Source organism: Lagopus leucura, unplaced genomic scaffold (genome assembly GCF_019238085.1).
Source record: "Lagopus leucura isolate 7727_CA_CO unplaced genomic scaffold, USGS_WTPT01 Super-Scaffold_100009, whole genome shotgun sequence".
NCBI lineage: Eukaryota > Metazoa > Chordata > Aves > Galliformes > Phasianidae > Lagopus > Lagopus leucura.
Genome location: NW_024962266.1, coordinates 15283312 through 15306596, shown reverse-complemented (window position 1 = coordinate 15306596; position 23285 = coordinate 15283312). Strand labels below are relative to the sequence as shown.

Genomic DNA, 23285 nt, shown 5'->3' with positions numbered 1-23285 from the left:
AAAATACTATTGTTATTAGTACAAACAGAATTACCTGCATGGGAACCACTTGCTTGGACTGTTTGTAGTTGCAGAAGATTGCAAGTCAATGACTTTACATTAAGAATCCTGAGTGAAATATGTAGACAGATGTGGATGGTAATATAAAATAGGCCCTATCTTCAAGTGTTTGGAAGCCTTACTACTAAGTGAAGCCGCGAGTTCAGAAGAAAATACACTGAAGCCAAGCGTGTAGCAGGGTGACCTGTGTGATTACAGTGAAGCCACATTTTTGACTGCTTAAATTCCTCATCAGTGGACATCAACATCATACTTTCACCCCTCTCTGGCCTTATAGAACGTGCACAGCCTATATCAGCCTTAAAACAATCTGCAGGAAGATTTTCAACAAAAACAAAAAGAAATCTGCCTGAAATCATTGTGTCTTCTTTGTGCTCTCGTGCAATCCCCTCCTTGGATGCCCTGCTTTGATCTCTGTTTGTGCTGGCTAGCTCTAAGGCTCCAGCACAGTGAGGGCTGTACACAGTTCTTATACCACTGAACAGTCTGTCAGTGAAGGAGGCTGGGTCACAGGTCACTTTTCCTGTAAGAAGACACCAAAGTGATTTTGTCAGAACAATTCTACTCTTGCTCATTTCCAAAGCAAAATGATGGACTCAGTTCTAGTAGATGATGTTCAAAGCTGCATGTTAACAGTTCCTACTTGATTTTCTTGTTAACAAAAATCCAAGTGTAGAATTCATTCACTATTCACTACTCAGATCAAATGCACCACTTAGAGCCACTGATATCCAATAATTGCTATCTTCTACACAGACATTCCTTAAGGATACAAGTATCCAGAGAAAAGTCTGAGATTCTCTTGTCTTACTGCAAAGTGCCCACCTTATAACAGAACTTACAGCAGTTTTTGTGCCGTAGTTGGGAAAAAGATAAAGTTCTTAAATCAGCTTTAATCCTCTAGTAATAAGCTAATGAACATATAGGATTTAAGAGAATAGGGCCCCAAGAAGCCCAAAGATCTATGCTTCTGTTTTAATTTGTGCATTCCCATACATTAATACATCTAAAGCATACAGTAAAACAATAATCTTCTTCCCCAAATACTTTCTTTCTCGAAAACAGCACATAGGCACTGATATGCTACCCTACATTTTATCACCAATAAAGAATTGCAGGAGCTGTGAGTTCAGCTCAGCTCTTAAAGGCCTATTAGCTTCAGGATAGTGCTTGCACTTAATTCTAACTGAAGCTCCCAAGCTCCAACTGAATATTGAAATTCACTAGCTAGAAAGTGAATTTAATCAACCTCAAAGCACCTTGTTCTTGATAACCCTGAAATCCTCGTGTGGGGAAACACAGAACAGTATACAAAGTGCTGACAAACTATACCATACAGTTTTTAATTATTTTTTATTATAAATTGAATTTTCTAAGTGAACTAGAACTGCACTAAGTATTTTGACCTGATGTGTTATTCTCTCTTTAGGCTATTCCAAATAGCTCAATAATAGAGCTATGACATGGTATAATGAAATACATTCCAGAATTGTAAAAAAGCAGTGATCCTCTTCCAGACAAACTGGCATGACTGAAGAGTGAAATGCAAAAACCAAAAATGTTACAGGAAGATTTGCTATCAGCAGATCTCACATAAGTTGTAGTTTTATAAAAAGACTTGAATACAAGAAAATTACTATCAGATAGCAGTATTTGTTAGGATAAACAAACATTTGTAAAATAATGAAGAAAGAGCATCAACATTCTGCACATAAATAACAACAAAATACTATGCAAAGCAAACATAGCATGCATACACCAAGTTATGTTTCCAGTCAAAAATAAATATTTCTAAAATACGAATTCTGAATCACATATACTTACCTAAAGGTACTGCTTCTGAAACGACGCATTAACAGTTCTATAAGCGTATGTTTCTCTCTATATTCATATAAACAGTTACTTCATGAATCAGAATTGTGTTTTGCTGTTTTTTTTTTTGGTTTTTTTTTTTTTTCTTTATATTAGCCCCATATCAACTGAATACGACGACTCCACCACTTCTCTGGGCGGCCTGTTCCAGTGCTGCGTCACTCTGACACTATCAACACATTCAGAGCTATATTTATATCTGTACTTGAAATACTTTCCTAATTATTGCATATTACCTAATTATTGTAAGATAGATATACTCCTCTTCAGAATGAGATGTAAGACAAAATCTGGATGAGATAACTGGCTGCAACCATTTCATGCAGTGCAGTAAGCACTAGGGGGAAGAAAGGAAGGAAACCTAATGCTTTCTAAATTCCTTGTCTTAATATAATGGATGCCATCATCTTGGGCAGGTAGCATGTATCTGCATTTACCATGGACTGAAAGGAGAGACAAAAATTTATAGCATTTGATCTGAAATGTGGTCATATACAGACCAATTTTGTATGCATATCCTACACTTACACACCTTTCACTACTATCGTGCAGTCTGCCTTTTCACTTTATTCACTTCTGTGAATATTACAATCATTTCCATCAGTAATGCCACATAAATATTCTCTATGTCATCAGCCAGTAGAATATACAATAATAATCTGTGTATCTAGACCCATAGCAGAAGTTTTCTCAGAATAGAACTAAAGCTACAGTGCTCAATCCCACAAAATTCCATAAGAGTCAGAGCCAAATCTGGTACTGTTTCTTTATTATTAAAATAAATGAAGTTACAGAATTCAGCCAAACATTGTTATGTATGAGGTTTTCAAAAACTGCACATAATTCTGGATGCTCTGGTTCTCGTTTTCTAACCTTTGTAGGCTGTCTTCCAGCTCTTTCAAGTGTATCTCATGGTGCTTTTCATCCTAAAGAGTAAAAAGAAAGGCAACAACTTAGAGATAAAACGCAAATCAAATAACAGTGTAATAGAGTTAGTACCTACATTTTAGAGGCCTTATTTATCCATTAAAGTTTTCAGAGGCTTTACAAACTTGAGAAACTCAAAAGGACCTCAAGGTATAGAAGCCTTGCTTATGTCCAGCCAAAACCAAACTGAACATGCTTGAATACGTTTATAATCCAAAAAAGACCTTGGATAATAGAGGCTAACCTCCCCAAAGAAACAGATTATTTGTATGTTCAATATTAATGCACCTCATTATAGAATGACACTCAATTTACTTCTTAACAAAAAAGGATATTATGGTTATTTACTTGCTAAGTATTATTAAATTTCATACTCCTGTTCAGCAGTTGAGACTTTCTGGGCCGAAAGACAAGAAAATTTCCTTAATTTTTTATTTAACAGTAGCATAGTAAGAAATTACTATGAAAAAAAATATTTGAAACTGTGTAAATTACTAGCCAATTTCTGACTTTGTTTTAATGTTTTTATCTTAGTGTAAATGCAATTATTAGTTGAATTATACTCAATGGAGATAAAAATAAGAGCATACCAAATGCAGAACAGTATTTCTGATGCATTATTTGAACCTTTAAGAGAATTTGCACTAATTTTGGTCTGTGATTTCAATTTTGAACACTTCAAGTCAGAGTACAGAATCATGTTTTTGAGGATCTAAGAATGATAATGTCATGTATTGTCTCTTATTTATTGTAAAGAGCTTGTAGCTTATTGTCACTGATTGTTGGACAAATGTCTATCAAAACTTCAATCAAAGTCATTATTAGTAGAAAATGTGTTGAGATTTCCTGGATTAGTTGAAAGAACAGATTGGATGTAGCAAACCCCTTCCATCCTTCTTTGTTTTTTGGCTTTCAGAGAGTATCACCCATTTAGCAGAACCACGAGTTAAGAAGGTAAGCATCTACATACCAAAGCCTGGATATTTAACATCTTGTCTCTTTGAAAAAACAAAACAGTCCTTTTCTGCTACCAACCACCACAACATCAGTATACAACTGAAAGCTTTGCATATATTCCTGCATGGTAAGAGGTTTTTAATCAAGGCAGGAAAAAAAAAAGACGGACAGACAGAAAGGGGAAAAAAAAGATACCATGTTGTTATGAAACATTTTCTCAGATACAGTTATGCTTAATGAAAACAAGTTATCTGAGAGAGAAATTAGTTTCATACCTACTTTATGATTTTTATTTTGTTGGAAAACTGGCCTGAATAAGAAATATAAGCTCAGTGTTATTCCAGTTATTTAGTAAGATAAACTGGGCATTTGTTAAACCTGCTAAAAGTGTCAATAGACAAAATATATTGTAAATATATTGTCAAGTTTAAATAATTTACGTTCCTCAGCACACTTTTTGTATTAATTAATTGTATTAATTATTAATCAATTGTGTTAAAAGTTTGGTTTTCAGTGAAAGAAACCTTATGAAAATGATGATGTGACAGTTTAAGTCATAAACAATATTCTTTACTCACATGCTTAAGCACACAGAGAAGTTCTTCTTTCTCCTCCTGCCTCTCTCTCACTTCATTTTCAAGAACGAGCATTTTTGTCTGAAGGGCTTGCTCTAAGTTGGACATTTTTTCAAATTCTTCAGCCACCTAAATTCCCATGAGAGAGAAATACGTTCACTTATATTTAAACCCTAAATCAAATCATTTTCTTGTACCTTAGCATTAATAGGGATATTTCCCCATTCCATCATTTAACATTTCAGCTATTTCCCATACACAAAAAATATATAAACCTGGAAACTTCTGCCTGAATCTGAATGAAGTTTCAGTTTGAAAAAAATTATATATTTACAAGAGGGAGCACATTTTGCAACACATGTATACAGGTATTCCAACTCTTTTTTTTAAAAAAAAAAAAAAAAACCAAATTATACTCACATAGCATTGAGAAAAATAACACCACTTTTTCCATGCATGATTAATCTGAGATCGAAATTACAGCCTCATACCTATTTTAATATTAAACAATACAATGCACTGAAATCTAAATTACTTCATTTTCTTCTCCATTTGAAGAAGTGTCCACATCCTTTGTGTTAATAATAAATCTTTGCTTAATATTAAATGCATGCAAATTCTTGCTCTAAGATTAGAAAGATTTCAGCACTAAGTTCTTGTGGACCAGTTATTGCAAAGAAAACAAGAAAATTCCATTGTGTGGGATTTAACCTAAGCAACTCAATGTTGGTTAAAGCATTTTGATTTGTCACAGAAATGATGAAGAAATGTTGGTCCACTGAACTTTGTCATTAATTTCAATAGGTTTTTAATTCTACAAAGATACTGAATGGTGCAATTCACATTTCAATAGAATTCCAAGCAACTTCTAGTATCGTTCCCTGTAAGCAAATAATCTTGTCCCATTTTTCTTCCCAAGCATATTTATTCTTTTAATGTCATTTTCAAGTAGAAAATTGCAATCAAAGCTAAGAGCTGTATTAAACCATCAGTACCATTTTTCTTCCTTCCTTCCAAGCAGATTCCAGTTGTTTGGTTAAACTATTATACTCCGCAATTTTCTCCTCAAGCTGCAATTTACTGCACTGAAGGCTCTCATCTTCTTTTCTGATCAGATATGCAAGTTCTTCATTTTGAAATTCCATCTTTTCTAGCATCCTTTGTGCAAAAGAGTTTAATGTGTTAAATTTCAGTACAGTGTAATAGCACAAATCAGTCAGTCTGATTTTTTTTTAAGAATTACCTTTTAAGATGTTCATATTTCTTCTGAATGTTACTGTTTTCTTCTTCCAGGGAACGATTACCCACAGAATTCACACCATCTTCCTCCTGTACAGATAACAATTCCTTTCTTGTTGAAGGACTTATGTGAAAGATATCAGAAAGTAAATTAAGTATGCCTAATACAATCCAATCAATCTAGTTTTGAGTTCACATCTTATACTCAGGCTATTGAAAAAAATAAAACACTAGAAATTTCTGTGAACACTTAAGACTGAAGATATGCTGTGTAACAAAGTGAAGTCCTAATGAACCACATATGCTGCTCATGTAACCTTGTGTATGAAGAGTTGGCCATGTCTACGTCCTTGTGAACTTAGGCTTTAGGCTCCAGCAAGAATAAGTTTCCTCACCACTACAATCACAGGAGCCATAAAAATGATACAGTATATATATACACACAATTATTATGGAAAAACAGGGTTGCACTGACAAAGAATTTCTGACAGTATTATGTATAATCAAAAAAGGCAGCTGAGTTCATAAGAAGCGACTGAAAACAACAAGAAGCCAAACTGTCCTACCCCTACTCAGTATCCAGACTGACAAACTTTTACATGCTTACATTTAAATCTTGGGAACAGTACCAATGAGATTATTGCTCTTGCTACCATCCATCAGCATGATATTAGCAGTAAATGGCCACATTTCCATTCTGGCACCATGATTTAAGGACAGTCTCCATCATTTACTGGACTACATCAAGCAGTTGCATTCAGAAACTTGAGCAAACATGGCTGAGTTTGCTTATATAATTATAGGCTTTCTATTAACAGACTGATACTAAAATACACTTTCAGCAGAAGGACAATAAGCTGTTATTATTAAGCTGTGAATAACAATAAGATGTTCTGGTCCTGATGAGCCCAGAAAAGGGCTTCTGCACGTGTTCCAGTTTCTTCAGAAGGAATTTCCCTAAAATCTAATCATATGATTAGAATATCTAAAGGAGATAACCAAGATTTACTGCCAAAATTTAACTGCTATTTGCTAGACTAGTTGTTATATTCCCCAATTATTTCACTATACTCAGGAGAATTTTTTTTAATTTATTCATAAAAAGAGGTAATAAAATTAAAAAATACAAGCAATTTTGTACGTGCACCTCAAAACTAATCATTGCTTAAGTAATTCACTAGGCAAAGATGGAATTATGAGCTTCTGAAACAAGTATTTATAATGACAGAAACAAGCAAATTTTGATGCTATAATGATGATAATGACAGGAAATTGGAAAAGAAAATCAAGATCTACATTTTAAAGAATAAAGCATGTAGAGACACAGAGATTCACTGTGTTTCAGCTGAAGTCAGCATGTCTTCCACACACAGGAAGGTTAAACTTTTTTCCCACCCTACTGATTCAAACGCCTGTGTCATTTGTGCTAGCAAATTATTCTCTTCCAACCCAAAGCACAATAAAACAAAACAAAAAGAGGAAAAAAAGCCCAAACCAGAGAAATGGATGCCACGGCTAAAGAATGCTAAGAAACTTTTAGATTCAGGCCTTAAGGAAAATAAAAGCAGCAGCGTTAACAGGCTGCTAAAAGTAGAAAATGTTTTCTTAAAGCAGATAATTCATTTCTTTTCATCCATCTTTATAATGTATTCATTAAAATCATAAAAATAAAATGCATAGCTATTTTTCAGAGCAGATATTGCCTGGTTTATGAATTAGTCATTAAAAAAAAAACAAAACAAACATAGCACTAAATTAATCCACAAGATATAAACAATAATTAGATTTGCATGTTTATTTCCAGAGAAGAATTCTGAAAGTCTTATCAGCACATGGCTATCCGAAAGGACACAGAATATATTAGATTAAGGATACAAAATAGAAAAGAACAAATAACTAGAATTTCTTCTTCCATACTGCACGAACATAAATACACTCGGCAATACTTTCTCAGCTTCTGATTTATGAAGCAAACAAAGGAAACAACCTATCATAAGCACTAATAGGAAAAAATATTCTGGAGGCTTTCTTCTATATAATTTCCCCATTTATCTTTAAAAACTTGGACATACAAAGCACCCAAACCTGTGGCTCCCTGAGAGTTTTGCATTTCTGTTGATCCTTTCCCAGTACACAAGATTTTCTTGAAATCCTCAGATTTCCTTCAGCTGCTTTCAGTAAACCACAAACAAGTTCTAACACCTTCAACTTAGGCTCTGTTCTGTCCCTCACCTGCACAGTATCATCACAGTAGAAAAATGCAAGTCTAAAGCCATAAACTAACTGTTATGATACCTAACAGATTTCCACAAAAGTAGTACATCTAAAATTCTACATAAGTTGCATAGTGTCATCTGTTACATCAGAAAACCCAAAGTGACAGGTTCATTGCACAGTTTTCTCTTATGACCTGTGGTTGGAGACTCAGTAACACTGATAATGAACATTCACAAAATTAAACAAGCATTAGCAACACCCAAATTTTGATTTTTATCATAATAAACTGTAGAAAATTGCATGCCAACAGCAGCTTATGGGAAAAATTCTAGCTAAACGTGTTCTGCAGTATTTGAAAAGACAACAACTGATGCCACCTAAAGCTGCATACAATGCCGCACAAATATTATTTGTGGGACCAGAAAATATTTTTCTCCATTGATGAATCAAGGAAAATAATGAGTATAAAATAAAATGAACATATGAGGTACTTTTTTTGAGAACTAATTCTATTCTCTAAAACCACAGCAGGCAATTGAAAACCTGACCGTTTCAGCCCTGCTTAAAAGTATATGCAATGTTATGAGCAGCGAAACCAAGGAAAGTCATTTTCCTGCTGCTTTTCTATGATGCTTTCTGATGCCTAAGAAAGCCCAACCATGTTCCAGTATTCAGCTCCACCTGCTGAAAAAACTTAAAACTTGTCTCTGTATTGGTTCTTGCTTTTGACTGCTACATAAATTGAACTTATACCACTGAACAGTCTTGCAGTGGGCTTTTTTCCCCCTACACAACTTTCATAGATGCTCTGCCAAGAGATGTAGTTCAAAAATCATCAGCAAAACTATATTTTTTAAAACAGTGAATGGAACGAACTCTAAGATAGCAGTCCAACCCCTTAGTCATTTGTCTTTGAATTGTTTTCTTCCTAGCTACTTGCAGTTGTGTAGTACCCTAAAAACAGCCACTCAAAAGTTAGTAAAGCACTCAGTGCATTAAAATCAGATTTAACGTGGAAAAATAAAGAGCCAGTACCTTGTTACTTCTATTAAGTGGATTGCAGTAACATCTGTAGGATCAACATCCTGCAGAACTGTTTGGGAACATGCTATATTACTGCTTACCTCATAGCCTTCTAAGCATTTGCTTTCCCTTATACTTTTGTTTTCACTGAAGACTGTTTTATACCTGAATTTCAGTACTTTCACTTCTGCTTGTAATTCTTGTACCTAGGACACAACATATTTTTACCATTTTTTTTTTAATCTAGAAAAATAAAACTACTAGCATTGCTTCTATCATTCTCAGTGTTAGACAACTATTATAATCATCATGACAAAAAATATGTTTTATTACAAATAAAACCTTTATGATTTATTCAAAACGTTTTATAGATTTAAAACTTACGTTTGAACATTTCAATATGCTATTCACCTGATTTTTATAGTGTTCAACAACATTTTCCTGTAGCTTGGTCTTTTCTTGCAGACGTAGCAGGTCATTTTCTACAGAAATATTACTGACTTCCAAAGCAGCAAGGGAAGCCTTGATTAAAACATGGGAAGGAAAAATAAAAAGCAACAATGAAAGGCATTAACAGGTTGCCCAAGGAGGCTGTGGATGCCCTATCTCTAGAGGCATTCAAGGCCAGGCTGGATGTGGCTCTGGGCAGCCTGGTCTACGGGTTGGCAACCCTGCACATAGCAGGGGGGTTGAAACTAGGTGATCTTTGAAGTCCCTTTCAATCCAGGCCATTCTATGATTCTATATGATTAAAACAACTCAATCTACAATATATTAATATCAAGTGACCTGAAGAAATAAAAAAGTAGTAACAATTACTTATAAGAAACGACAGTCCACAGCTCATTAATCAGCGTGTAAGAACATTTACTTTGGAAGATGAATACATACAAAACCTGGAAATTTTTTTTTTTTAAATTGTATCAGTAATCAAAATAAATTCAATTCTTGTGTTTGTGAAAATTTGTTTTATACTAAAGAGAATAATTTCCAGGAAAGCAATTTTATATCTACTGACTGTAAAACAAGTGACATCCTGGTTAAATAGAATGACTAGAAAATCCTGTTCCTGGCTTTGCCATAGATTCCCACTGATGAATTTTTAACACCTCATTCCACTTACTATTAAAAAAAATGGATGACAACATTTATTCTGCAAGTTTGGGATCTCCAGACAGAACAACAAAAGCAAATTAAAGGGGTTAATCTGTAAATGCATCAGAAATGCAAAGCCATTCCTGAGTGATTTATAGTAATCTCACCTTTAATTTTTCATTTTCAAGATAAATCTTCTCATTTTCAGAGTTAACAGAATTTAGCTTTCCAAGAATTTCCTCACTAGTTTTTCTTCTGAATTCCTCCTTTCTTTCCAGGTCTTCAGAAAGGCTTGTGATCTGCCTTGTTGGATAGCAAAAAATTCCATGTAACATACAATGTTCCCACAATTCTTGCTATGCAAATCAAATTGTTCCTTAGGACGAAGTACTTCATTGCTCTTATTTCATACAAGAAAAATAAATAAATACGTGGGAGAACACATTTAAACATCTAAAGAAAGCACTACCCGTTGAAACATAGTTTTTTTTCAAAAAGAGATGTGATCCAACAACAAAGTAGACCTAGCTCAGTTGTAAATAAATGTATTACCTAGAACACACAGGTGTACTTCCAAGGCAAATATGCATGTATCTACTGTAAAAAAAAATAAAAAATACTGAATTTAAAGAAGTCTATCAGACAATGTCCTAATAAGTGCATTTCATGTTACTTCAGGAATAGTGCTTTCCATTATTAAAAACAATTTGCCATTTGTTCCTCACATTTTTTTTATGTTAATGAAGTTAAGCAGTGAGAGTTATTTCACTCTTCAGGTAGTCATATGGTACCACAGGTCTTGATAGAACTGTACATTTCAATACAGACTTGTATTTCCAGTTCAAATACAAATGGCAAAAAAAAAACAGCAGTGAGTAATAAGAGCACTCGAAGAAAGTATCATAGATGTTTTCTTTTTCCTCTTGTTTCCTAGATGCCTATGCATATACAGTAGACCATAGCTGCCTAGACAGATTTTCAGCCTCACATCATTTACCTGTACTCCTGCGAAATTTTAAAATATGCTGAAAATATTTTTAGAAATAACAGATTTTCTGAAACAAAAATCAAGTAGTCAAGCCAATTTAATTTATGTATTTGAGTATGAATCAAGATCTTTATAAAATAAGCATTCTGCGTTAGTCCAAGCCTTACTTAAAAGCACTTACTGGTTTCTTTTGCTTTTTAAAATTAGAGCCCATATTAAAGGATATGTTATAAGATAACTGTCATTGTCTGAAAAACATGGCATATTCTTCATCTACATTTCACTGCTTGAGTAAGATTGGGCAGTTTTGTCTTGCTTTTTCAGACATGAGGAAACTGTTCAAATGTGCATCTGTGAGGAACTCTGTCCTAGGAGGAGTGAGATATTAGCGGGACCAAAATGATTTTGCTGCCATTAGTCTGCAGTACAGCCTGGAAGCCCAAATAAGACATTTTTATGTTGCAACAGATGCAAGGGTTAAGACTCAAGCTGTTGAATGATTAAATAAATGATTCTGTGAAACAGCACAATAATCTCTAGCAAGCTCCAGCTGAAAGAAACTATGCAGGGGAAGTAGCAAGTTCCTTGCTTCTATAGAGGAGTTATTTAAAAAACAAACAACAAAACAACTTGTGAAATGAAGCTAGAATTCTAAAACTTGTTCTGGTTTCTAGCTGCTAAGTTCTGCTCAGAATTTTAATACGAGTACATACAATTGCTTGCATTGTCAATACTAACATGCTACTAAATACCAAATTTCTGTGACTGCAGAAAATGAATTAGATCTCCACCAGTTTAACTTACTTCTTTAGGTCTTCTGTCTGAACTGCTAATGCTGTCTTTTCTTCTACCATTCTATCATGCTGTTTTTTCCAGAGATTGGAAGCTGACAGGATCTCAGACAATTTCACTTCCTACAGAATACATTAATTACAAATCACGTATCGTAAAGATGCCATAAGGAGCACCATCTAATTCTACAAAATCTTCTAAACAAGAGCTATTTATTGGAGATCTATAGCACAAAGCAATGTAAATTTTGTCTTATTATCTCAAATAGAGAACCAATAAACAACCCACATTTTAAAAAGTTAAAGTGAAATACAAACTTACTTTCAAAGTATAGACACAGTTCAACACAGGTATTATATAGCAACTTCAGAATGTACCATTATTTAAGATGAAATACTTCTTAAAACAAAAATGCCTCCAAAATATCTCTTCTACATATAAAACATATAAGCTAATACCAAAATAAAATTCTGTCAAAGCATTTCTAGAATTAAAAAATACACAGCTATATAAGAAATGCAAGGTTTCTAGCAGTTACCAACGTACTATCTTGACAGTAAATGAGGTCCTTAATGGAAAGAAAATAACAGTACAACTGCAAAACACTATCAGTTCAGGAGATAAGCAAATGCTACTCCTCTGTGCTGCTAAATGTAACTTCTTACAAAGATCAAAACAAATTATTAATCGCATCCAGATATACTGACTGGAGAAATATCCTTAATAGAGGCAAATCCTAAACAATGGCAATGCACAGAAATTCTGATAACGCTCTTATTAGGAAATCTAAATAAGTTGTCAGAGGTCTCAGTGCAGTCCTGATCCATTTTTTCCAAAAATTACACACTGCACACAGGTAAAGGGCAAGGCAGAAGCCACCCAACAATTTGAAGTCAGGTGCTTGAATATTTTAAAAGCTCAAAGCAAGCAGCTTAGAAATAGAAAGCTAAGCATCAGTACTGGACACCATAAGCTAATAAACAAAGGAAACCAAGACTTCAACCCCAATTCTTATCTGACAACATATCATTCTTTTGAGCTTAGCTGTAGCTCCACAGAGGTCTAAGAAAAATCAGAAGATGCATAAAAGAAGCTGATCAGACTCCACTTATTTACTATGAAGCGTACAACTGCCTGAAGACATTCCCTAAATTTTAACAAAACGAAAAACTGTGAATACGAGAATGGATTGCATGTCTCTTACAGCAAGCTTTTCCTTAACTGAGGAATAAAAACACAAACAATCCAACAACAAACTTTCCTATTTTACAGAGGCAAAATTTTCCCAATTACTCAATTTAATGCAGGACAACACTGGTCAGTGTAATCACTCACACGTTCTCTTACTCTGGAGGTTAAATTTTCCACAGCTTCTTCAAAGCATTCAGTTTTTTGTTTCTGGGACCTGATTGCTCTTCTCAGATCAGCCTTCTTTTGCTCACTTGTTTCCCTCAAGGCCACCATCTGATGCTTGTAGTCCTCAATTTGAAGTTTCCACTCTGCTATTTTCTTCTCTAGAGTCTGCAGCATATTTAAACATCAACCTTATAATTCTGTCTCTGAGTTATCATAATGAAGAATGGTAATTGCATTTATAACCTTTTTCCATTAATATCTCTGTATCTGAAATCTTCTGGTTGGCACAAGGAGTTAGTCAACATTTGTGCTACACGAGGCAAGAGAAATTACATGTAGGGAAATTTGTTACAAAGATAAGCGAGATAAGAGGTTGAGGAGGCGTACAAACAGAAAGCAGCAGAAGCAGGGGGAAAGACATCAGTCTAACCACACCACATGTTCTTTGAAATGAATGCAAAATTTCTGCAGATGACACAGCACTGACACTAAACCCATTCTTAAGATGGGAAATTAGAGTGCTTACACCAGCACCTAGTTATTCATTTTTATGAATATCACCTTATGTTACTAGTGATGTAAATTGATGTAGTCTATGCTCTGAATCTATAGTGAGCAAGCACATGGCTAGGACTGAAGATCAGTAAAACTGTAAATGAAATTTTAACATGAAAGTCAGGTTTTGAGTATTTTAAGTCAAGAAGACAGGAAAGAACAAGGTACTTTTCTTAATATATGCACCGTGTTATAATCTGTTATCAAATGACAATTTACCCTTTTCATGCAAGATTTAACTTTTTCTCATGCATATAATGGTACCATTCTAAAAATGAAATAGAATTGTCTAGCAAACAAACTTTTTCTAAGAGTTTCTTATGTCTTGTGTATATTGTATATATATGCTGTATACATAAGCGATAAAATCCACACTGGATTCTTCTTCAAGAATTTCAGATACAATTATTTTTAAAGGTTCTGTACCTTGCCAAAAACATGCACAAGCTAGTGGTTGTCAGTAACTTATCATAAAGAAAAGTGCAAGTTCCATTCATCTCACTTGCTATTCTTTTGCCAAGCTTCAGAAGTGTATATACACCAGTAATATAATTTTTTTCCTCAAGTCACTGATAAATATCCTAACTGTAAGAATGATTAGAAATGTTTTTTTGTTTTTTTTTAATAGTTGATTCTGGGTCTAACATGAAAGACCAAAACAGCACACCATTTACCTAGTAACCATGTTAATCTGCCAGATTTATCTACCAGTTGCTATAAAATGCACATATTACGCATTAGATGCTATCTGCCAGTACAGTTGCTGCTAATGACTCCAAAAGCTTATCCACAATCAATGGAAAATTTACACAGTTTGCCATGTGAAAAGTGGTTTACTAGGATTTAGTCTTAGATCTTGGCTTACTAGGATTTAGTCCCACTGCCCTGCCGTGAACAAGGACATCACAGCTAGATCAGGTTGCCAAGGGCTTCACCCAGCCTTGCCTTGGAAGTCTCCAGGAACAAGACACCAACCATAACACTAGGTAATCCATTCCAGTGCCTCACCACCCTAACTGTAAAAGACTTTTTCTTCATTTCCAACCTAAAGCTACCCTCCTCAAGCTTAGTCATTTCCCCTCATTCTACCACCCTGCTAACAAGTCTGCCCCTTCTTTCTTGTAGCTCCCCATTAGATAAAGAAAGGCCGCTATCAGGTCATCTCAGTGCCTACTCTTTTCCAGGCTGAACAGTCACAGCTCTCTCAGCCTGCCCTCATAGGAGGGGTGTTCCAACCCTGGGATCATTATTGTAGCCCTTCTCTAGATGCATTCCAACAGCTCTTTGTCTCTCTGCATATAAATATACGCAGGAAATAGTTTTTACATAAAACACATGACTTGCAGGAAAAACAACTTCAGTGAATAGAGAAACTGAAAAATTTGAGTCTATGCACAGTTTTCCTTAACTACTGATTTCAGTAAATAACTGTTATCTCCTGTTACAACCACAGGGGGTCAGAATCACATAATAAAGAGTGCTTTGGGCATTATTCAGTGACCAAGACTGAATTTAAAAGGTGAATTAATTTTGTGAGCTACTCCAATCTTTTTCCTAAGTAGTAACAAAATCATCTACAGGATTTTAGCTGTCAACTGATTGTAAAAGAAACAAACAACAATTTTATACAAAGATTCAATGAAAACACAGTTATTCATCAATTACTTTTTCCAGGTACTACTTAGTGAAAATGAAGTAATTCTAACCAGTGTGCTACATAGTACAAGAAATCAATTTTTATTCATTGGAAAACAAGGAACACAGTGATACATAAGTGGTTTTTTCTCTTGCAATTGAGCTGAAACAGGTTCCTCAGCAACTTCAAATTCGCATAATTTGTAGGGGTATGTGTGCTACTAAGAAAAAACTGAAAATTAATAACATTATTTTGCAGCCAAGGTTTTCTCATTTATGCCTATATTCATTACTGGATTCAAATACTAAAATCTGAGACCGCTTTCAACTCCATTTTCTGCCATCTGACCTTGTCCTTGATGTGGTTCTACAACCAGCATCAGCTGCAAATGCCCAAATTTACCTTTTTTTTTTTAAAAAAAAAAAAAAAAAAGTGAAAAGGATTTCAGTGCTAAGCCAGTACTAAGGGGATTATTGATTCCTCCACAGTTTATGAAAAGAAACAGGTGTTGGTCTGTCACAATTGTCTCAAACAACTTCCAGTGGAAAACTCATTCTGGGACTTGTCTCTCTCTTCCTTAAGCAGTTTCCATACATTCACTAGGATAGATATCAGGCTTTCAGATAGTAAAATTAGGTGAATACAAACACTTCTATGTTGGCTTAAATTTCATTAGCAGGACTACTGGTCTGTATAAGTTGAAATAATTAGAAGAAAATTACCCGCAATTAAGACAACGAAGATAAATTGAAAAATATAAATGCTATTTTTAAAATTTTTTTTCAGATTTTTCTTAGAAAGTTTTCTTTTAAGTGATATATGAAATAATATATTTTATTCCATTCGACCAAAGCTACCAAACCTAAAAAAGATTTAACTCTTAATTTTGAAATAAACCCACAGAAGGGCTTTGCTAATTTGCCTTTGAATTTAAAACAAAAATATGTTGACCTGTGTTTTCAGCTTTAATTCATTGTTTTCCACTTCTTTTCTTTGAATCTGATACTGCAGATGAGCTTCAACTGCATTTACCGGTTTTGACAGATAGTTTTTCAGTACATGTACCTAAGAAAGAGAAACAAACACAGACTTACTGGTCTCTGGAGACAATGCTATATGATGTAAACTTTATTCTTACTACTTTATTGCAGAATTTCCAACTATCATTTTAACTCCCTCAAAAGGTGAAATAGATAAAGCAGAGTCTACAAGTATACTCATAGGCAGTAGCTTCTTAGTGATGTTATCAGTGTTATCAATACAACTTTTCTGTAGAAAGCTAACAAAAAAAAAAATCACAAAATTTAAAGAATATCTGTACACTTATAATCTCTTATTTAATTTAATTTTGTAAGATCAAGTGGGCCTGGATGCACTAACACAGAAATCCAGGCTAAACAAAGGTACATAAATAACAGGTCCATCAAAATTGAGCCAAACTGATGAGCTCTGCACTAAATAATTAGATGTGAGCTAACCTTCATTAGACCCCAAAGATCACCAATTGATCTAAGAATTACTGATACGTTTAAATCATTCAACTTCAAAGGCCTACATAAACAGCAGGGGAAAGACAACTTCCCACCAGAACTAAAGCCAGCTGATCTATGAAATTTTTTTGCAACTTAACTCTTCTGGCTTGCTTAAAATAATAACAAAAAGAGAAGGAAATCATTTTACTCGTACAGACTGGAGTTAATGTTAATGTATCAGTGCAAGTGTTTACTGCAGATACCGGTAAGAAGAGCATTCAAAGTCCAAAGCCTTTAGTCTGGATTTATGGCCTTCCCAGAACTGTGGGGCATTAGCATTGAGGAAAATTTGTAACCAAAATAGGTGTGGATACAGTGTAGATGTTTTATGTACAGAAATGTCTTCCAGGCATCTTTTAACGCCTAGATCTTTGAAATAAATGCTTTCATCAAAACAGTAGACTAGAAAATAAGAATATAGTATACTGGGAAAAAACATTTATTCCAAAATAGCTGGTCACTCACTTTTTTAAGCTGAATCCTAGATGAAAGTTCTTTAATGTGTTCTTCTCTTTCTACTATCTTTCTCCTGAGACTCTTCATGAAGGGGAAAAAAAAAAAACCACCAACATTTTCATGCCTAATAGCACACACTGACAAATATTTCAGTTAGAAATGACTGAGATTCCATTTTGTGATGATACATTACAAATACTGCCATCATTTCTAAAATGGCAGAAACTATGGCCTGATGAATCAATGTTTACTTTAACTGTATAGACCATAACAGGCTTTTGCTTGAGTCATGTCACTAAGACTTAACTTGAAGCATATTTCACAATTTCATACATGCCCAATTGTTCTAAATACTTCTTATATTGCTCTAAAAAAGAAAAAAATCTGCTTTCTAAAAAAAAAAAATATAACAGGTGGTAGGAAAAATGATAGGAAAACAAATGATGAACAGAACACAGCACCTGTTCAAAGATTTTAAAATGCATGAATACAACATAAACATAGCCCTAATAAATATTTATGAACAAAACTCAATGCATTTTTTAATCACACAGCTCTTTATATCAGCTCTCTGCTCTGCTATTTTAGCTTTATTTATTAGTTCAGTCCATTTCAGATATTGTTTGATGAAATAAAGAATGGCTTTGAAATACAAGGGATTGTTTACTTAGGTTTTTTTGTTTGTTTGTTTTTTGGTTGTTTTTTTTTTTACTGATGATGTTGGGCTAGATAATCTTTGAGGTCTTCTCTAATTTTAATGAAGTTATGATCATTTTCTGCCCATTAATATAGGAATAAATTACAAGTTCTAGTTGAAAAAAACTAGGACTTTCGTATAGGAATACTTATTTCATTTACAGTAACTGCAATAGTAGAGTCTACTCTACACACAAAATGATGTATGATGCATTCTATTTTGTAACAGAAGTGATGCCAAAGTCCAGCACGTATCCCTTCTAAAAATTCACAATAATCAAGTGCTAGTAACAGTTCAATTGTATCAGTAAGCAGAGTATTCCCATGATACTCTGATGTGAAACTGTATACCATGGCATAGTCCTTCTTAAGGTATCATGTAGAATAAAAAAGTAGCAGATATTTCAGTTTACTTACAGTATTGTGGGTTTCATTTTCACTTAACTTCTGTATCAAAGCATCAATGTTTTCTCCGTCTATCTGCAAGACAAAAGCAGGAAATGTTAACAAATTACTTCAGTTTACAATTGATTTAGTACTTTGCTTTAAATTTGGCATACTACTTAGTTTATTTTCAATTTGGTACATATAAATATTAAAACTTGCATTCTTATGGGCTATTTAGCTTAAACTTTAAAGATTCAATTTACTTAGTGCATAAAACTTCTCAGGGAAGGAAAACAAACTAGGGTCATTCCCTATGCCAATTTATTTCTTCCACCAAAAAAGTAGTCTGAAAATCTTATGTGCTTAAATGTTATTTGAACACATAATCAAAAACAGTAAAAGCATTAGTACAAACTGTAATACTTTACAGACTAATATTAACTGTTAAAGGCTTTCAGTAACTTCAGTTAGATATAAAAATTTGAAGAATGAAACATAAAACAGCCTAAAAGAACAGAAAAATCAATTTATGCTGCTACTATAAATCTAAGAGAATATATGTAGTTATAACATTGCCAAAGACATTTTAAAATATAAAATTTGGAGGAGGTCTACGTTTAAATAAATAAACCAAAACTAACAGTAGGACTTCCACTTTGTACATCCAGAGCTTTTTACTGCCACCGCTAAGAGAATGAATCTGACACCTCCAAGGAGACAGGATAACTCAGCATTTTATGCCATTAGACATAATCTAAACTCTGAATGACAGTCAGCACCATAAGACATCCCAGATCACACACACACCAGCAGTGAAATTACCAGCCATGGAACAAGGGCAGAGCAAATCCTTCAGTCATGTTCTAAGCTCTGCATTCTAGCACACGCTGCTGCTGTGCTTGCTCTCCCAAGCATATTACACTCCATATCAGGAATTAGAACAGCTGCTTTTAATCCTTTTAAAATAAGTAGGTCTCTTCCAGCTGGAACTACCTCTGCCTGACTAGCTCCTGCACCCTGTCACGGCCCACCTGGCTCTCCAGGTGCATCCATCTCCTTAATCTCTCTGCATTCCCATTATTTTAAAGCAGTTCCATGTGGGGCTATCCTCTTTCCCTCCATTGTCCAGGTACTCAGAACCTGTCCTGCAATTTACAGACACGTGATCCCTGGCACAGGAAGCTAGTGATTGCTTTGGATCATCTTACGTGTTTCTGTTCTCTTCTTTGAAGTAAAAGCCATAACAGTCTTTTGGTGGTTGTGAGTGCTGTTAACTCTTTTACCAGCAGATCCTCTTGTGTATCAATAACTATCATTTCTGATGTAGAAAGTTTACAAACCTGTTAAAACATTGTAACCAAGAAATTATACGTGATCCGCAATGCTCCCTCAAACATTTATTACTAATATGTAGATACTGCTTTCAAATACAGATAGTAAAAATAAATAAATGATTGCAACATTTAAAAGTGAAATATCAAAAGAAAAAATAGTGCTGTAGTAATCTTTAAACAGTATGCGAAACACAGAGGTTCCTCTTCCAGTCTAACAGAAATAAGGTATCATTAATATTTGTTTCTGACAAGCACCCCAAAATCTCACCTCAAAGCCATCATGCTAGCATAATAAATAAATAAATAAATATTATAATTAAAAAAAAAAAAAAAAGAAAAAGACAAAAAAAGTGGAAACTTTGGAATCAAAAGGTTTCCCAGAACTCCTTGCAAAGAAGTCATCTTTTCCTCATCTGCATATAATATAAATATGAAAAACTTTCATGTAAATGTTCTTGGAGAAAAATTCAAATGAAACTCTGGGATGACAGTTTGAATTGATAAATTATTTTAAAAACATGACAACCTCCCCCCCATTATAGTCAGGCAGCATTGACTTGTGACTTGTGAATCTTTTTTGTCTGCTAAAAACAATGGCAAGCAGGCTTTAAGGAACGTATCTAAATAAGGTTGATGTATATGTCTGTCAAAGGTTAAAATAGGAAAACTCACACCTCCCTACTCTTTCAAGAACTTTTTTGTGCATCCTCTGCAAATGGGGTTTAGAAGTGGGACAAGCATTTGCAGAGATCAGAAATTTAAGACTTTCTAAATTTAAAAAAACCTCCGCAGGCATTGATAGAGATGATAAATTTAAACAATAGTAACTATTTTAGAATTCAGTATTTAGTGTGTGTACAAAGTTTTGACTACAATATACTTACATTTGTCATTCTACCAAGTATGTCTTTAAAAGTTGGAAACAAATTCTTTGCTGAATTAACTGCCATTACTTCAAAAATCTCCTGTGAAGCACCATTTTCATGAGAGGCATTTTCTTTCTCCCTGACCACATACAAAATAATAAATGCAATTTGACTTTTGCTAATAAGTATGCAAATATACAAGGCTCATGCATAGTTAATAACACGTAATTTTACAACTGTTTTTTTAGAAGATGCATAGTAAAGTCGATGGGGTATGGATCTTACACTTTGGCTTCTCTGCATCAGTGTTCTCAAATACTTATTTAGAAATAAATTAAAAGGTAGCTTATTAAAACATTCCTTTACAATTAAATTTTACCTTTTCTCTTTGTCTGAAGCGCATCTTCTCTCTACCCTTCCATTCAAGTTTTGTGGTATGTGATTTTTTTGTGAGCTTTCTTTAAACAGAGGGGACAGTTCTGTAATCTTGATCCCATGTTTATCAGGATGTGGCCCCCACACCTTCTTCCAAGTTTCCTCCTGCACAGTCGCTGCCAGCTTATAAACAATATTTTCAGTTAGAGTTTAATTTGTTTACAGTGGTGCAGGTTCACTACCATGAAATAAGTACATTGCAAACAGGAACGGTGATTTTCTGCCCCCAAGGTAATTGATCAGCATAAAGGGAATTGTTAAGAAGACTTCAGAGAATTGAGAAACGAATGGACCTGAATTAATCTTGCCTTTGTCTTGTTCTCACATAATTATCTTTGCCACAGTCTACGAAGCTACTCCCTCTGTAGCTGTCAACAAAAAGCCTCATGCCATAAGACTGTCAGCTCTATGAAAACCTAAAGATCAAGAGAAGTTTCTCTGAAATTAAAGAATGTTCAGAATAAACACCCGTCTGTCAGCCTGCAAGAAGTAAAGGTTATGACTTCCAGAAGAGAACTGAGGAAGTCAAAGATGAAAAATTACATTTAATTTTAAAAGCTATCTTGGTTCTTTACTCCACAAGGTTTCCATATCACACTACTGCTCATATTTAACTGCTGTTAAATGTGAATTCATTGTGATCTATCTCCTATTTTGACTTACATGACCCTCTGAACTCCTTCCAACTTTGCAGGCATGTTTTCATGCATAGGACATAAAAGAATATATATATATATTTCAACTATTTCTAATAAAGAAAATGATAAGACTAACTGTTAAAGATTTGCATAATAAGTTTATGTTCACATTGGTACTATGTTTTGTTCTACTCGTTTTCTTACTTGTTGTTCTGGATCGTCAGATTCTTTGCTTAGCTCAGTAAAATATATTCCATCTTGGATAGATTTTGTAGTTCTGTGACAATCATTTTTATATGGCAGAATCAGTGAACAGTGTTTTTCCTCTTCTTGAGATGTAACGGGTACCCCACACCTTTTTCCCTGAAACATATTCATGATTATGCAGCATTTAGTACCATTCACTGGTAGGGTATGCACCTTTCCAGTTCAAGGCATAACAGCATAAAACAATTCAGCTCTTCAAGCAATTCGGAAGTGTTAGGCACAAAGAAAGCTCACTTTTGTTTATGATTTCCAACAAGTGTACAACCCTGTGATACCACAGAACACACCCTCTGACTGACAGCTCACATCTCATTTGTGAGGCAAAGGTGAACTGCCTGCAGTGAATTTGGAGATACCACGTGTCACAGCAATTCATCCCATTTGGAGGCAGCAGCAGCTTTTCTCTTTTCCTGGTTGGGATCAGCTGCTTACCTCGGAGCTGCACAGGGATATGTGCTGCCCGTGGCACAAAGTCCAGCTCTGGGAGGTATGCGCTGGCAAACAGCCCACTGCTCTGCTCCCTTGCCAAGCACCAGGAAGGTCCCTTGCCTCTGCCATACCCGGCCATAACCAACTACTCCTGCTTCCACACCAAGCTATGCATCCTCTCCAAATGGGTTCAGCAGGCAGAAAGTTTGTATTCCTCCATATGTATTCCTCTTGTCACGTATTTGAGAAAATTTGTACCAGAATTCTGGGACATTCCCCTACAAAATCTGGATGTGGAGTGTTTTATCTCAAACTCTTGCTGTAAGGCAAATAACTACACTCCAATAGTGCAGTTAACTGTTGTTGTTTTTATTTATTTTAATGTGTACTTACACTTCCCATTTTACTACATGCTTACATTTTGTAGCAGGCCCCAATTTGAGTAACACAATCTAAGTCTCTGTATCTTTTTCTTACTTACAACCAAAGCTGGGCTGTTGAATTTAATTGCTTTCATTGAAAATGGCACCTTGGAAGGCTCAGTGTGAAATTTAATTCATCTTGGTTTGTCTATATGTTCAGGAAAGAAGAAATAAGATTTTCATATCGTTCTGGTGTGCCGTTTTTCAGGCTTAACAGAAGTGAATAAACTTGCCTCGTTAACATCAGCAAGAAAAAACTTTTCCCGAGCAGCAGAGCCACGTGCAGGAGCGGTGCGGTGACACAGCGGTGGCGGCGGCGGTAACGGCATTCTGCCGGCGCTGCAGGGCGCTCCGTGCGGCTCAGCAGCCGTCGCTACCTGCGGGGTTACCCCAGGACGCAGCTGGATCCCACTGCAAAACACAGTGTACCGAGGAGAACGCAGTCCCATCAGAGATACAACACAACGCAAGCGAACTTTTGCGCAGGTATTAATGCCGCGTAAGGCTGTTGCTCACTAACCGCTTAAGCGG

At 34.9% G+C, this 23285-nt stretch overlaps 2 protein-coding genes across 2 annotated transcripts in view; both read right to left on the bottom strand.

Moving 5' to 3' along the window:
* COL24A1 (collagen type XXIV alpha 1 chain) overlaps window positions 1–2082 on the bottom strand; it is a 147868-nt gene extending 145786 nt beyond the window's left edge. The window contains exon 1 of the mRNA XM_042872986.1: window positions 1885–2082. Within this exon, the coding sequence (XP_042728920.1) occupies window positions 1885–1913 (29 nt within the window). The 5' untranslated portion in view covers window positions 1914–2082. The remainder of the gene's footprint in view (window positions 1–1884) is intronic.
* Window positions 2083–2691: 609 nt separating this feature from the next.
* Window positions 2692–23083, bottom strand: ODF2L (outer dense fiber of sperm tails 2 like). Its single transcript, XM_042873612.1, is given in 20 exon segments — window positions 2692–2858; window positions 4395–4520; window positions 5387–5549; window positions 5635–5720; window positions 7710–7744; window positions 7747–7784; window positions 7786–7862; window positions 8972–9076; window positions 9282–9392; window positions 10133–10268; window positions 11758–11867; window positions 13081–13266; window positions 16244–16357; window positions 17290–17361; window positions 18394–18456; window positions 19572–19703; window positions 20582–20702; window positions 20943–21121; window positions 21841–21999; window positions 22988–23083. Coding segments are annotated over 20 exon segments (2238 nt in total). The 3' UTR covers window positions 2692–2729.
* Between the last annotated feature and the right edge of the window lie 202 nt (window positions 23084–23285).